The sequence below is a fragment of the Natrix helvetica genome (genome assembly GCF_964273705.1).
Source record: "Natrix helvetica genome assembly, chromosome: 1".
In the NCBI taxonomy this organism is placed as follows: Eukaryota; Metazoa; Chordata; class Lepidosauria; order Squamata; family Natricidae; genus Natrix; species Natrix helvetica.
Window position 1 is genome coordinate 115,638,257 of NC_138548.1, and position 16,896 is coordinate 115,655,152.

Here is a 16,896-nt window from a genome sequence, read left to right on the forward strand (position 1 = left end):
AAAACGACCCTTCAAGCAAACCGGAAGTCACTTCGGGTTTGCTCGGAGGGTCGTTTTGCCTGCTCCGGAGGCTTCAGGGAAGCATCCTGAAGGTTCCTGAAGCCTCCGGAGGGCAAAGCCTCTGGAGCCTGGGGAGGGCAAAAAAAAGCATGCAAAAAATGGGGGGGAGTGCCTGTAGTGCGCGCATGTGCCCTGGGGGGATTGCACATTGCATTATGGATGCGGCATGCCCGCACACTACCCTCCTGTGCTCCCCCCACTTATGGCACGCAAACCAAAAAAGGTTCACCATTACTGCTATATACTATTAAAACTTGTTGTCATGACCTTTAATTGGGTGAAATGGTACATCACAGAGTAACAATTTTTGAAGCAAGATACTCAAATAGGGTAACTTATAGAATATGTTCAAAATCCAGGCCACACGACTCCCGAGGGAATGGAAGTTGTGACTGCTTCAGTACTACTGGCTGCTGGGATGCTACCTGTCACATGATCTTCATTTTCAATTTTCCATGATAATTTCCCAGCCACAATCCCTCCCTCTCCTCCCACACCCTGCAGCAGCCACTTACTTGCCTGCTGGGAAAGAATGGAAATTAATGGGGAAATTGTTCCTGCTCCAACTGCATTTTGGCCAACTCTTGCTCATTCTATTTCTCTGTTTAGGTAAGGAAATACCTTTGAAATAATGACCCAATGGAGCACCCGTTGTCTAATTTACACCAAAATAAAAAACGTTATGATGGCCGTAACATATAAGCTGCCATGAATGAACGAAAAGTACCTGCACCCTTGACATACAATTATTTTAATACCTCCATCTAGATCCAGATTTTGATGTTATAGGACAATATTAGCACCAACACCTAGTGAGATTAAGCCTAAAGTATATACCTTTACAAGGACCAACCAAGATGATAAAAAAAGCATTTGCAATAAGATGTTGTTATCATTGATTTGCATTGTGATACATTGAAATAATGACATCTGTTGTTACTATATAGACACAAATTGTTATCCAGGCAAGTACATGTCAGTTCGGCTTATTCCAGCCGAATAGCCAATTTGAATAGTTCACTCACCATCGCAAAGTAATTACTGTTTACCATGATAGGCCCACGTCCTCTAAGATAAATGTATTCTTCCCACCAATCACTAACCTACAACAAAGAAATGATCTGGTTCATTGATCTATGAAACTGAAAGAGAATATCAAAAAGCATTCAGATACAATTAGTTCAACCTTATTTATTTATTTATTTATTTATTTATTTATTTATTTATTTATTTATTTGGATTTCTAAACCGCCCCCTCTCCCAAAAAGGGACTCGGGGCGGTGTACAGTCAGATAAAATGCAGATAAAATACATGAATAACAATATAAATAATATAAAAACAATTAAATACTAAACATTTAGATGGAGGAGATGAGACTGTACAAGAAATAAATATGCTATAGAAACCCTAAAAAACATCCCCAATTAAAATACCCAAACCCAGTTAAAATATATCCCCGGGAGGCAAAACTAAGAGAGTGCCAGGCCAGCTGATTGAAACAGGTGAGTCTTTAATTTTTGACGGAAGGAGCGGAGGTCGGTGGTGGTTCTGATGTCGGGGGGGAGGTCATTCCAGAGGGTTGGGCCCATCACAGAGAAGGACCTACTCCTAGGTGTTGCCCGCTGGCATTGCCTAGCGGACGGCACCAGGAGGAGTCCCTCCCTGTGTGAGCGGATTGGTCGTAGGGACGTGTGTGGTAGGATGCGATCCTGCAGATAACTAGGTCCTATGCCAACCTTGTTCAACCTATGTTCAACCTTCTCAAACAAGCCACATATTATGATAACTTGATTGCTCTGGGTGCCTGTATTGGTTTTACATAAACAACAACATCCACCCAACAGTTCTTAAATAAAGCTCATCTAACCTTACTTCTTTTTCCTGTGGGAAAGGGAAAACACCGCTTGGTTAATGTTTGGCAAGAGTTGTTAGAAAAAGCTCCTGTCTGAAGAGAGCTGACGACGCGACGGCACAACGTATGATCTTGGTGGTCCGAGATCACAGTCGAATTCCTGCCGCTGGACAGTCTATTTGGACCTAAACCATCCCGTAGAGACAGTGATTGAGAAGGGCATCTCCTGCTGATCTCAGGGACACCACAAAGTCCCTGAAAGATCCAAGAATAGCCTTTTTTTCCGGTGACAGAAACGCAGCTAATGAAGCTGCTGAAGTTGGGACAGCTCTGGAACGGGAAGAAAGCGGAAAGAGAAAGTGTGTCGAATTGGTGAGGAAATGTTATTATTAGAGGAAGAGACTACCCAAGGAAAAAACAATTAAGTTAAGATCGAAGACAAAAGACTGTAGGCCACGAGATTGATCTGCATTGAACTTAGTGTGTTATCCAGTTTCTAATTTTTTTTTTTTTTTTACGGATGGAACTTTTTCTTAAGCTTGGAATATAAAGAAGAAAATAAGAAGGATTATAAAGAGGGTTGTAACAACAGGAGGAAAAGCAGTTACACTGCCACTTAGAGGCTGGATGCATTGTTTTTTCTTCTTTCTCTTTGATCACTTGAGATTCAAGGTTCTTTCAGCTTGTTTACTGACAGTGATAGTAGGATGTGCACAAATTGTTTATACAGGTGCCTTTTGGAAGTTCTATCACTAGCTATTGGAGAGAGGAGAACATTTTGACTTGAAAGATAATAAATGAACCTGTTTGAAGTTTATTAAAATAGCCTTGAACCCCATAGTGGCAGTATCTGCAAAATTGAAAGAATGGCCCAGCAGGAAAAAGAAACTGTAACATTGCAAATGATTATGTTTGAAATTCAAAATCTATTAGTTGTGACAGAGAGAATTGAAAAGAGATTGGAGAATATGGAATACAAAACAGAAAAATCTGATGGAGAAACTGAGGATGTTTACCAAATGAAGAAAGTGGAGGACAGAGTTCAAAAGATGGAAGAAAAAAATGAGCAAAGAGATAAGAAAACTATGGATTCTGACAACAAAAGTGAGTGTAGTTGGCAATGGCAAGAGCGGAATATGGAAAGGGGAGATGGATGGATTGGAACTCTACCCCAGACTTCAAAGCACAGAAGAAGAAAAGAGAGAAAAATTGACGGAGATAAGGAGAGAAATCTTGATAGAAGCACTAGTGATAACCAAAGATAAGCTGATGGAAAGAGCAGATGTTGGGTTTCAAGCTTTTGTGAGATACGAAAGGAACAGCATGTTACCAAGGGAGGTTTATACAAGATTTATTAAGAAAGTAACTAGAACATTAATGCTACAAATGGCAAGAGATATAAGACCGTACTATTGCTGGAGGGATACAGGTTGATGCAATGAAATGTATAATAAAAATTAAGCTAAATTTAGTTTACTAGTAGTATGTATAAAATGAAGAGACAATTATAGTTAAATAATGATTAATAATGATAACAATACATATAGATATATTAGTTTGATAATATGAAATTTTATATAAACAATATATGGAGATTATGAGAGGTTTAAAAGCTTTATTTAAAATATGTTATAAAGATGTATTGTGATTGGATATTTTAGGATGATTTAATGGAATGTTATCATATAATTCTATTCTAGATTTTGAATATTTATATATAAAAGGACGTAAAAACAATTATAGTCAAATTAAGGTTGAGATATAATTGTGATATACATGAATATAGGTGAATTTAAAATATGCGATTTGATATGAAAAGCAGGTGGTGACTATGGAAGAGATGCATGGAAATACTGTAACCAACTGACACACTTTCTACAATTTGTAATGGAAGATGGGTTTTTTATTTTTATGTTTGTTTGTCCTTGTTTAAAAAACAAATAAAAATGTTTAAATAAAAAAGAAAAAGCTCCTGTCATGGGTTGTTGGAGGGTTGGGTGTTTTTTTGAGGGGGCGGGGGGGCTTACTGCAGAACAATATGAAACTGGTGCTTATTTATTTTTGCAAGGCTTCCAAGTAATATTGCAGCCAAAAAGAGAATATAGGGAATGAACATGTAGAAGATGAGCTTCATCAAAAGTTGTCATACTTGCTCAAGAGATTAACACAAAGGTCTGAAAGGTTAGACTGACTCTCAATTACATGTTGTATGAGGGGTAATCAGTCTTTTCTACTATGATTAATGATTTGGGGGAGGGGGGTTCCCACTCAGTACAATTGTTTAGAGCAAAAATATGTAGAAATCAAGTTGTTTCAGGAAATCATATAAAAACTGCACCTTTCAAGCCAGGAAACTAAGTCAGAGTTAGATTAAAGTAAATGTTGCAAATTTATTTCAAAGTTTTGTGATTAAGGGTTCCATGTTCAGAGTTTAAGTCAACGGAAGCGATTAGGCTAACATTGATAACCTAAATAATGAACTTCACTAAGATGAAGCGCTAAAGGTCTCCTAACAGGATATATAACAGGAGGAAGAGAGGCAGGTTTCCCTGGTTGATGCTTCCCTATCAAGCTTATCTATCAAGGCATTAATCGCTTCCATTTTTATGGCCTTCTAGAGAATAGCACCTGACTTCTCTAGAAAACATTGGGTGATTAAGCAGCCCATCTTTTTTATTGTTGTGTTCCTTGTGCTATGTTTTGATTTTATATACTGCCTAAACCCATGATGGTGAACCTATGGCACGCATGTCACAGGTGGCACACGGACTCATATTTGCTGGCATGGCAGCCCTCAGCTCAGCTGATTTTCAGCCTTCCGGAGGGCTGGGGGAGGTCGTTTTTCATCCTCCCCAGGCTTAGGAAAGCCTCCGGAGCCTGAGGAGGGTGAAAAACAGGCCCAACAGGTCAACTGGAAGCTTGAAAACTATCCTTTTCCACCTTCCGGAGGGCCTCCAAGGGAGGCAGTTTTTATCCCCCCCCCTCCCCCCGGCAGGCTTCAGGAAAACCTCCAGAGCCTGGGGAGTATGAAAATTCATGCATGCAGGTGGGTGGGACACAATTTTGGCACGTCTTTAGAAAAAGGTTAGCCATCACTGGCCTAAACCCTCTGAGTTAGTTGGTTTATCAATCATCTAAATAAACTACCAAGAAAACAAATAATTTGCAAGTTTAATTTAGGCATCCTAAGCTGTTTTCAACACTCTGGTAACAAGAAGAGAGCTAGTGGAAATTGCATAACAGTATCAGTCAATGTTTTGAGTATGACAAGATTATTTAAAAAGTCAGATTATTTAAAAACGAAGAAAACTTGTGTAACTTAAAATGGTACGATTTCATGAAAGCACTTGCTTTACCTACTTACATAATTTGTAGCCCACCAAGACTTTAACTTCAGATACCACTGTAGCTTTGGTCCCAGATTTACAGCAAAATCTTTGCCAAGACCTTCCATTCTTTTAAATTCTTCGTTGTTCATAAGTGGACGCACTGATTCTAAATACTAAAACCATTAAGAAGAAATGAATTGGGATCAATAAAGCAAGGTCTATCTGAAGAACGTCTCTCCACTTACACTCTTCAAGCAAGAGCTAAAAGCAATCTTCTAAATAATAATTTCACAATACAGCAGCAGCAGCAGCACATATCTGTATTATTCCCAATTATATCAGGTTGGAAAACTATAATATGGAATCAGTTAATTTAAAATGATGGTTTGAATTGTGGCTTAAAACTTAAGATGGTGACTGATTTTAAGTTAGTTTTCCAATTCTGGACTATGGTAATTGATTTCTTTCTCTTAGCCATAATACCTGAAGATGTGAACTGAGTTTGACCTTCACAATTGACTGCTAAGCTTTTTTTAAACTGGATTTCCTCTTTCTAACTGCCCAAGATCATAACCATTTAGTCAATGGACAATCAATTTGGATCATTTTCAGTAGGAAAACATACATCTATCATCTTCAAAACATCTTGAGCATTATTTTATAACAGATATTCTGGATAGCTGAATTATTCTGTCATTCACTCACTCTCAAACATACATCTGGACATTTGAACACTTGGATATCTGGTCTTTAATAGTATAAATGCAATGGAAAAACTTGATCAGTGAATAAATCAAATAATAATTACGACTTTACTTGTATCTGAAATTAACAAAATAACATATTGGGAAGGTTTCCACCCCCCATCTTCACCCTGGTAGAAGTCTTTAAGTGAAGCAAATCAAAATTACCATTTCACCCCAATATAAATGTCTAGGGAGAAAAGTTTCAAATATTCACATTACCCTATTTACAGTATCCTTTACAGCTGGAACAGGAAGGCGTGGTAGTGAGGTCTGAAAGCTATACAGCATTGGTTTACGTCCAGAGAAAAGTTTCACAAGCGCCTGGAAATAAAACAGGAAAAATAACATTTTGCAGACTAGATGAAAAAAGTATCTTCACCAGAAGGAGTGTTGGCAAACTATTTTTCCTCTCACAATTCTTTTAATATAGAAAGAGCATTATATATATTAACATAATATGAAACAACGGTCAGGATGTAGTTTTATATTGTGCTGATATATTGTTTTATTGTTCTTTTTACTGTAATCTGATTCTATATACAGTACTTCAACTTGGAAGAAACATAACATTCCAAAAATAAGCCATTGTGTCTTTGCCCTTCCTTTGCTGAAAATCATGGTCAGAAAAAATTATGAATGTTATTTTATAAATCTATGGTTTTTAAATTTTAAAACTGTTATCCTCTTTAATAAGAATATTTTTGCCCTTGGCTAAGGCAGGGCAATTCCCAATTCTACCTGAACTTTAATTACATCTAATATTTCCCTGTTCTCTCTCTACCCCCACCCCCACCCCGCCCCCAATTTTACTGCTTCAGGAGGAAAACTTCATTAATTCTGCAAAAGTCCATAGTATTCACACTGACAGTGCAACATAAATAAGACTCTTCAATTTTTTTCACAGACAACAAATGCTAGTAGTACAACTGCTGAAGGACAGTATATTGGAATGCGTACAGACATTCTTTCAGTGGGGAAAGTTTTGTAAGTGGGTAATTTCCACTCTCCCATTGCTCTGCTTCTCCCTGAAATTTTTTAAAGTCTATTTACTTTGGACACATTTATGGCCTTTACCATTGGCTCAAATATTCCTTACTAATTGTTCTTGAAGGACACATCAGCTTGACGCAGCTTTCCTCTCATACCCAAGCCAAAGGCAAACTTAGTTGTTTGAATTTTTCTAATCTGATGTTGAAGTACCATTTTCCACTTCCACTTCCATTATAAGTCCTTCTATAGGCGTGATCTGCACGGCTGTGGCTGTAATCATGATGATCTGACCAATTTCAGGTGCTATGGGCATGCTACCATCTTTTTGGTTTTTGTTGTCTTCTATCCACAGCCATTTTGGTTTATGCCGATGGACTGACATGTTGTAAGGAGAGGAACAGAAGCACCAAAATCACCAGAGAAAGCTGTAGACTGGGTCTTTGTATAATTCCTGTCTGATACATGCAGAAGGAAATGCCCAACAGGCAGATCCCCCTCCAGGTCACACCAAGATGCTGAATAATGTTAAATAATTTTTAGCTTGCCGAGAAGATGTTTTAGTTTTCCATTTTATCACAGTAGGGAAGTTTTTACTCTATTTGCTTATATCTACTCATATAGAAAATATTCATAAATACAAATATCTGAAAAATATGTCATGGCACTTTCAATTCTGGTGCATGAAGTGCTTATCCTTCTTGCCCTACTTATCCATAGAAAGCAATGGCTCAATACAATAGGCACTGCCTGAATGGGAGTTATTTTTTCCCCCTCCAAGTAGGAATTCTCTTTAACATGGCATTATAAAGTTGTCTCCTAAAAGCATCACTATCACAAAAATAATGTATACTCTAATTTCTGATATTTTGCATAACGTAACATTCCAAGGATAGAGATTAACATGTTACAATAACCATTTCTCTCAAAGTTATTTTTTTAGAAAAAAAAATTAGAAAAACTTATGAAAAATAAGGATTAGAAGAAAATCTTGAATGATCAGGACAATTTAATGTTTAAAGTAAAACAAATGTCCTTATCCTGGTGTCCCCTCAATGTGCAAGACTTCAACAGTGGAAACCTAGAACATCTGATGAGATTTAGGAAGGCACAAGCCATCCAATTATGTTAATATTGTTCAAAAACGTAAGGGTTTTAGTCCTTATAGAAAGAAAGCAAATATCAACTGAATTTCTCTGCACGTTTTTCATTTCAGTAATGGTAAATTATTTCCTGTTTATAAACAGGAGTAACACTCAAAACAGCAGAATGTATTAGTTACAGTTGTTAACAATGCCCAAGCATAGCATTGTTTAAACCAAACAGATGTAACGCAATAAACGATAGGTCATGCCAAATACTCAGCCAATGGAACATTAAGCTATGACAAAGCAATGCTCTGGGCCTTACCCTTCAGATACAGCCTGTATTCAAAAAAAAAAGTCTTGAAATTATCTCTGAAGTAAACTATCAGACATTTAGTACGCAACTGCTTTTTATTATTCACAGAAGTATTTAAAATTTTAGTTACTTTCATATATATTCCATTTATATTCTACCAATAAACACAAACGGCAGTTTGTATGAACCATAGGAGGTAACTGCATATAAATATTTCTAAGCCCATGCTATATGATTGAAGCTCCTAGTAGACAACCCATGACCCATTAGGACATTTTTCCTTTCACATATAATGTAAGGTAGTGCTGTTTCTCTTCTCCTCATGACCCTCAGTAGAGCCCCAGTGAAACTCTTCCTCCCCCTCTTCCATCTCCTCAGTTGACCAGTGCAATTGCCTGCTAGAGGGAAGCGAAACAAAGGGAGCTGTGGACTGCAACGAAAACTGCATCCCTGATCCCCATCCCACCATGTCCCCAAGATATTCTCCCGCCAGGGAGAAAGTGGATGTACCCATTGACTGCCGGAATCCCCCAGCCAACCCTATTTCGCCAGCAGCTCATTCTTGCCTCACCACCCAATACTGTTAAGATCAGGACTTGTACCTGATTGGGTGCAGGAGTCAAAGGGATTTAGGAAAGAGGGGAGGGATCTGCACCTCCCGTCTTCTCTTGCACCATAGAACTACTGAGAAGTGTAGTCAGAAATTACATGATTTGCTGAATTTCAATCATCTTGAGGTACATGATGCTGTCATCACCTTTGACGACTTCACCCTTCCCAATGGCTTCTTCACTGACTTATGGGAAGCTGGCAGGGAGTATGGGAAATGATAATCATGTGACCACAGCTGACTGTGCAGCAGTGCAGTGATACTGAAAAGGCCACAACTTTTCTAAATTTCAATTCCATGGGAGTAATGGTTTTTGGATGCTTTCTGTTAAGTTAGCCCATTTGAGGAACGTTTATTCGAAACTATTGCTCTATGAGCTACTGTTTTGCCCAATTGAAATCAACAAAAAAGGAGTTTTATTAGTATATAGACAAATAGATCTGGTATGCTTTACAACCCAAAAGCTGGTTTACAATATAGGTAGTCTTCTATTTATGACTAGTTGCTTAGCAACTGTTTAAAATTCTGATGGATCCTCCAAAAAGGTACTTATGACCTGATTCTGAACTTCTGATGGATGGAGGCCCCCTACCCCCATAGCCATGTGGCCAAATTTTGGGTCCTTGACAACCAGCTCACGTTTATGACTGTGCTGTGCCCCAGTCATGTTACCATGAATTATATTGTTTTAATCAAAAAACAGCATTTACTTCTAGTTTCTGGCAAAAACAGGCCCAAAGTGAACAATGGATCCCCTTAACAACATGGCATTCTCTTAATAGCCACTGCAAAAAAATCTCATAAAATCACATTGATCACTTTACAACCATCACTGCAGGCTTAGTTATGGTTGGAAGTCGAGGACTACCTCTAGCTAAGCAATAATACATATTGCACTCCTAAATTACAAAATTATTTATTTATGTACTTATGAAGCACATTTATATGGTTCCCCAAGTCACACATGGTGAACTCCACGATTAAAATTCCACAATATAAAAATCCCTATCCCCTGGGGGAAACTACTGTGATTAATTTAATTAATTAATGTTAAATACTGTAGACTTTTTATGTGGCATTAGCCTCCCAAATTTTCTATGGTTAAATGGATGGCCATATAAATCCAATTAATATAAAATAAATAATAATAAATACATGTTTTAAATAAATGTCACCATTCTGAAAGCAAATCCTCAAATAGTGGTTATAGTAAGGCAAGGTTATATCAATGTCATTTTCAAGTATATGTTAAAATTATCTTACCATCCATATCTTGGTTCCTGTAGAAAATTTTCCATGCTCTGCAAATATCCAACCATGGTATGAAAGCAGCATCTTCAAAGAGTAGCGCATTGAGAAAATAAGAGTCACCCATAGCCCTGTCCCAAACAGAATCCCACTGACAATATTCTGTGTTTGATTGGACATATAGCCGCTGTTTTAAAAAAAGAAAGAATGAGAGGAAATTAAAGCATCAGTCAAAAATTTCAGAATTTTAAAACCATAATATACTAAGAAGGGTCAATCAAAAAAGTAACACTTATTAAAGGTAAAAATTACAAACTTTTGCAAATTTATCAACCCACTGATAATATATATATATTGTTCCAAGAGGGGTGGGGATAGCAGTAGGGGTGGGATGACTTCCAGTCTATAGATAGTTCTATTGGTTTTTAGAGAATACTTATTCAAAAACATTGTTCTCTTTTTTATATATAAAAATGGTACCAGAACAAAGTTTTGATTATGGCTTCTCCAATACTTCTAGAAAAATTGTATTGCAATAATACAATTATTTTTCAATGGAGGTATACAGCAAACATAATGTATCCCTCCATCGAAATATACAGCAAACATAATCCCCAGACCTTAATTCTAATCATTGACAATGATTTTTAAACATTAAGGAGAAAAAGCCACCAGGACTATCCTCACAACTCCATTAAAAATATTTCCGTGTCTATATCCAAAAATGAAGGAATCGGAATGGTTTTATCTATCACAGGCTCAAATTTTGGGGCAATAAGGACAGACATTTAGACAAAGAGTCAAAATTTAACAGTACTCTTTTTTAATATCTTCCTCTCCAATCTCTGCACTGGGAAGGGGAGAAAAAAATTGCTTGCTTGACTAATACAGAAATTGTTTGCTTTTTTCCTCTTCCTATTTCCATCAAGAGAACAGAGAGCAGAGAGAAAGAAATCTCAAGATACACTATATTGCCAAAAGTATTCGCTCACCCATCCAAATAATCAAAATCAAGTGTTCCAATCACTTCCATGGCCACAGGTGTATAAAATCAAATACCTAGGCATGCAGACTGTTTTTACAAACATTTGTGAAAGAATGGGTCGCTCTCAGGAGCTCAGTGAATTCCAGTGTGGAACTGTTACAGGATGCCACCTGTGTAACAAATCCAGTCATGAAATTTCCTCGCTCCTAAATATTCCACAGTCAACTGTCAGCTGTATTATAAGAAAGTGGAAGTGTTTGGGAACGACAGCAACGCAGCCACGAAGTGGTAGGCCACGTAAACTCGTCCAACATCAGTGTGTGACCTCACAAATGCGCTTCTGGAAGAATGGTCAAAAATTCCCATAAACACACTCCTAAACCTTGTGGACAGCCTTCCCAGAAGAGTTGAAGCTGTTCTAGCTGCAAAGGATGGACCAATGTCATATTGAACCCTATAGATTAGGAATGGGATGTCACTTACAATAAGTTCATATGCGAGTAAAGGCAGGTGAGTGAATACTTTTGGCAATGTAGTGTATCTTGTCTTCTAAGCATCAAGAGCAAATGCCATCACCTTGGCAGTGGGAAAGGGCAAGGCAAAGGAGAGGTTGCTTATAGAAATCACTTTTTTTTCCTGCCTCTTCTCCCTCACAGAGAAATGAGAAAGAAAGAGATTTCAAGAGAATGCTGTAAGACTGTTTGTGTAATGTGGCTGTGGCTTCCAGTTCCAGGCTGCCAGCACAATCAGTTTTCAATGGGTAAAACAGCTTACATTCTTGCAACCCCTTTCTTCCATTTTTCTCTTCTCTGCAGGAGAGAAAAAAAACACAGGTTGGGCACAGGAGAATGTATAATTGACTATAACAGTGATTACATGACTGAGGGATACTGCAAAGTTGTAAATGATCATAAAGAGGCTGTAAAGTTATTTTTCAGCACTATTGTTACTTCAGTCAACTTCAGAGGTTGAATGATCAAGGACTACCTGCATTTTATTATGATTGCAAGGGGGGGTGCATTGCCAAGCATCCAAATGTTGTTTTCACCTTTAGAGGCACTGCAGTGGCTTTAACTTTGGGTACAGGTCATAAGTCCCTTCTTTCAGCGTCATCCTAGTTTCGGATGGTCTCTAAGCAAAAGATTGTAAATCAAGGATACCTCTATTCTAAAGCAAAAATTTGAATGCTTCAGTATCCCCGGCAAAGGCAAAAAGATTAATTGATATTGACAAATTAAGGCCAGAAGTTTACTTACGTTGTATCCAGGGTCCGATTGATTTTAGCTATTAATCCCAGGGAAGGATCTATTTTTGCATACATAGTTGACATTACTCCTACTACAACAATAAGCCAACTGGATGGGCTAGCAGGATAGACTCCTGTGATTATGCCATTCTAGAAAAAGAAGATATCTATACTTTATTTTCTGATTTTTTAAACCATCACTTTACATTCTCAAAAGAAACTTTCAAAGAATGGACCCAGCACATTGGAAGTCATTACCATATGGATGCAGCCTGCCTTGCAGTATTTGTCTTCTTTAGAGATCTGTATTATACATTGTTAGCAAAAATATTTATTGGAATGGGAAGAAAAAGGGCAGGCAATAGGTGAATATTGCAATGCTGAATAGTTGGCAGTTTTGGAATTTACAAAAAAAATAACAGGGAAGCTGTAATCTACATAATTGCAAGCCAACTCACCAAAAGTATGGATATATGTAATGCCATGAAAAACAGACTGCCCAAAACGATGTCAATGAAGATTCATTGGCAACTGGACTTATTTTGTTGTTGCTTTGAGATGTTTTGTGAACTGAAACAAGTCCAGTTGCTATGACTCAACTTTCAGGCATCCAAAATGATGTTACAGGATATGTTTTCTATCAGTTAAAAAAAGTCATTTAATGGATAGTGTGAAGCAAAACTCTCAATGGAAAGAAGGTAAGAAAAATACCAATGGTTGTCAGAGTGTAATATGAAGGCAAAGAAATAAAGATACACATAGAAAACCTTTAAAAAATCTTGAAGCATCCTAATTATTTCTACAATTTCATTTTTCTTTCATAGAATTTAAAACAGAAGAGACAGAATTGTCCATAATTGTTTCATAGTTTATTAACAGATGGCAAAGTTTTAAAGAAATCATGCAATATGGATGTGTAGCATTGGCTATTTGTTGCATGCCCTGCCCCAAGTACAAATTTGTGTTTATCTCCATTACCTTGAATCTGATGAACTTCTTTTTCCAGGAATAAAGCCCAGATAGATAGATCTGCCTAAGCGCTTCATGGCTCATGCGCAAATCAATTCCATCTGGCGTTACTGTAAACTGAAACGCAACTGCTTGATGGGCTTCCGCCATTCTTAAAATATATCTGCCAAGTGAAAGAACATTTTTTTAAAAAAATCAGTAGCCATTTGGCATGAGGTATTACATCGGAAACAAAAAGTCAATGCTCCCAGGTAAACCGGACAGAACATGCGAGCTAATTATTATAAAGCTATATTAACAGAATCTTGAATACAAATTTTCTGCCACTGCTTTTAATTGTTTCATCCATGATGATGGGTTCTTCCTAAATTTCTTTCTTTGACTGCAAGCCAACTCAATAACCTCCTCAATAACCTACAGCAGATGTGAGCACTTAAGAAATAAAGAGTTAGCTAGGTCTATTCATAAGCAAATACCCTCACCCAAGATCCAACAAAGGTAGGATTAGCCTCCAGCCAAAACTCATTGCCCAAAACTCTTTCATTACATCATCACCCAGCAAGATTCAACCAGGCCTGGGACTCAAGACAACCTACAAAGTTACCCCTGCATGGCCCATGGGAGTCTGACAACCAATAAGAATACATTTTTTACACAGGAACAGGAAGCTCCAAGGTGGGGCCTAAGAGAGGATATAAATCTCTCGCCCTCTCTCACATGTGTGCTCTTTTTGCCCAGAACCCCAAACCATGTGGTCCTGTCCACTATTAAACCATCTTTTCAAATAGCCTCCATGTTTCCAGTGTCTTTCTCCCTACTAGGAACTGAACCTAGATGGATATTTCTTCCAACAGGAGAGTTTTTACAAAACTCTCTTAACGAGCATCTTGCTTAGCACCAGAAATCTACCATAAGAGTTTTTAAGAATTTTCCTAATAGGTTTTGGAAGCTCATGGGGATGGGGGGAGGTTTAATTTGAAAAAAAGCCAAACGAAAGTTAAGCTGTTTTCTCCCATCTTTTAATCCAGGTGGTGAAATGCTCTTCCAAGAGGCTTTCTTACTGAGAAATAAAACTTTATTTTCTAGGCTATTTTAGCTATGTTATATTGCACTGTTCTGGTGGTTTTCATTTTATTTATTTTTCTCGTTTCAGTTCTAATTTTTATGACTTAGGTTTTATAAATGTTAAAAAATTAGAAACAAGCAAAAGAGAACAAGCACAGCATGCTGAAGTAGGATAGAAACAGCAATAATTGACAGAATAATGCAATATTATCCTAAAATTCTCAAACATTCACTATATCACAAGTTGAAATTTCAGGGTCAAATTACTCTTGGATACTGAGGAACTGACCACTGCACATTCTATACTGAAAAGTTGCTAAGAAAACAAAATATGGAAAGTATTTTCCCCTTCAGTACCTCAGTGTTATGGATAGAGGGTAATGAAGCATACATGATTCATTCCCAAGGTATACAGAAAAATAAGAGGGAGAGACACATTTGTATGCAATCTAAGATAGTGGCTTAGCCAAGATCTTCTAAGTGTTAAGTTTTCTAGGATTTCTGAGAGTGATACAGTAGACCCAACAAACCTAGAGAACAGAAAATTTGAGAAGCCTTCTTTTAAAGATTTAGCAGCTGGATTAAACACATTTGCATGCAAACTGTACATATTTTATCTCTAGTCAGGTATGTTGTTACCTATTTTTTACTGTTCTGTCACACATAAAGCAAGTGTCCCATTCAGCTTCCCCATATATGAAATAATTCCACAAGATATTATTCTTACTACCAAAACCGAGGCAAACACAACTGTCATGTTGCCCAAGTAGCATTTCCTCACTCTCCAATTTCTTTTAATTTTGTGGCTCTGTATCATTCTGAATATATATATATTTTCACAAGAACGATCTTTAACGTTGCTAGTCACGATTATGAAACATGATTCAACAAAAAACACAAACTTTTTTTTAGGGTAAAAAAGCAATTGCAACAATCCAAACTTTATTCTTTTTCAAGATCATTCTTTTGGATAGTAAAAGAGGTTTCATTGTCTACTGCAATCTTTCTCCGCCTCCACATTTCTGAAGTGGTCATGTGTTTTGTCCCAGAAAACTAGGTAAAAGGCCATAGCATTACAGAGCATGCGTCTCAATTTAGAAATGCAATACAAATCGCACTGTGCAAGGAATGCAGAAGTGCCATCAAATCTCTCCAGTCAGAAGAGGAAACTTTTATTAGTACTGCTGACATATTATTTGGCAAAGCCCAAAGGTTCAGATCATGCTGGGAAAGAAGCAGAGTGAAAGAGAAAATACAGGGCTGGTGTTTAATTTTTTCATACAATAGCATCAACATAGCTTTACAAATTTTCTATATCAGTAACATTTATCCTATTATTAGAAAACTTCTTGAAAAAACACAGGGTGGGTCATAAAGAAAGAATCCTACTCACCAAATGGGGACTCAGCAAGAATATATGCAGCTATTGTTTTCCTTGGGATCTATTCAACCTGAATTGCAAGACCAAAGAAAAGCATGTTAATTCAAATTCAAACATCAGGACTAAGGTATAAGAAAAACGCACTCCCCAGCAGTAGGAAAAATAGACTGATGCAAAAAAGAAAAGAAAAACAGTATCTACACTGATAATATATGCAAATACTTGGATGACACTGCTATCTTGAAAGAACAAGGTTGTTTTTTAACTTTGAATGTTCTCTTACAGCATACTGAGAAAGTTAATTTTCAGCAGCTGTACATTTAGTACTGAGGTCCTAAAATTCCAGTCTCACATTTATGAAATCTGCAATAACTGTTTTAAGAGTACAGGATGTAACTCATTAATATATAACACATATTACTGTAATTAAATGAAGTGAACAACGGTATTCACTTTCTTGATTTAAATAATCAGCCATATTGAACGTGCAACATTAGATCTGCATGAGGTTTCCTACAATTCCAGATCAGGCTGCATTTAAACAACTCAGCCAATTCAGTCTCTGAAAGCCGGTTTGTGCTTCTGTGAAACTAAGCGGGTTCAATTAATAAGCCCAAATAGTTCAAATATAGGGGATAAGTTTATAATCCAACGGTTTATGGAGTCTTACTTCGATCTCCAAAGCTGCCTATTTCTTCAACTACACAGCGTAATAATGCATTGGAGCAGAAAATTATATATACTGTACAAGTTGCTAGTTCTATTTTTGTACAACTGAACCATTTCCATGAGCCGGAATGCTATGAGGAAGAGATCCCTTTGGAGTCAGGCAAGTAAGAAATACGTATGATATGCTTAACCCACTCTTTTCTTTCTACCCGTTACCATTAAAACCTCGTGATTCAGTTTATGGAGGTATTCAGTAAGTCAACAGCTCTTTCTCAAAAGCAGCAACTTCTTGAAACCCCGCCCTTCCACCGCAGCAGGGAAGGATCACATGACACGCTTAGAAAAAG

The 16,896-nt window shown here is 37.2% G+C and overlaps 1 protein-coding gene across 5 annotated transcripts in view; it reads right to left on the reverse strand.

The window, feature by feature from the left end:
* CPT1A (carnitine palmitoyltransferase 1A) overlaps positions 1-16,896 on the reverse strand; it is a 55,049-nt gene that overhangs the window by 32,975 nt on the left and 5,178 nt on the right. For 3 of the 5 annotated variants that reach the window (XM_081970923.1, XM_081970919.1, XM_081970921.1), the window contains exons 2-8: positions 15,893-15,950; positions 13,444-13,597; positions 12,476-12,615; positions 10,250-10,421; positions 6,208-6,309; positions 5,278-5,415; positions 1,086-1,163 (exon numbers count right to left, since the gene is read on the reverse strand). In XM_081970923.1, the coding sequence (XP_081827049.1) occupies positions 1,086-1,163; positions 5,278-5,415; positions 6,208-6,309; positions 10,250-10,421; positions 12,476-12,615; positions 13,444-13,584 (771 nt within the window). In that variant the 5' untranslated portion in view covers positions 13,585-13,597; positions 15,893-15,950. Of the gene's footprint in view, positions 1-1,085; positions 1,164-5,277; positions 5,416-6,207; positions 6,310-10,249; positions 10,422-12,475; positions 12,616-13,443; positions 13,598-15,892; positions 15,951-16,550; positions 16,638-16,765; positions 16,858-16,896 lie in introns of those variants that run through there. The other 2 variants (XM_081970920.1, XM_081970922.1) reach the window with 2 other exon arrangements.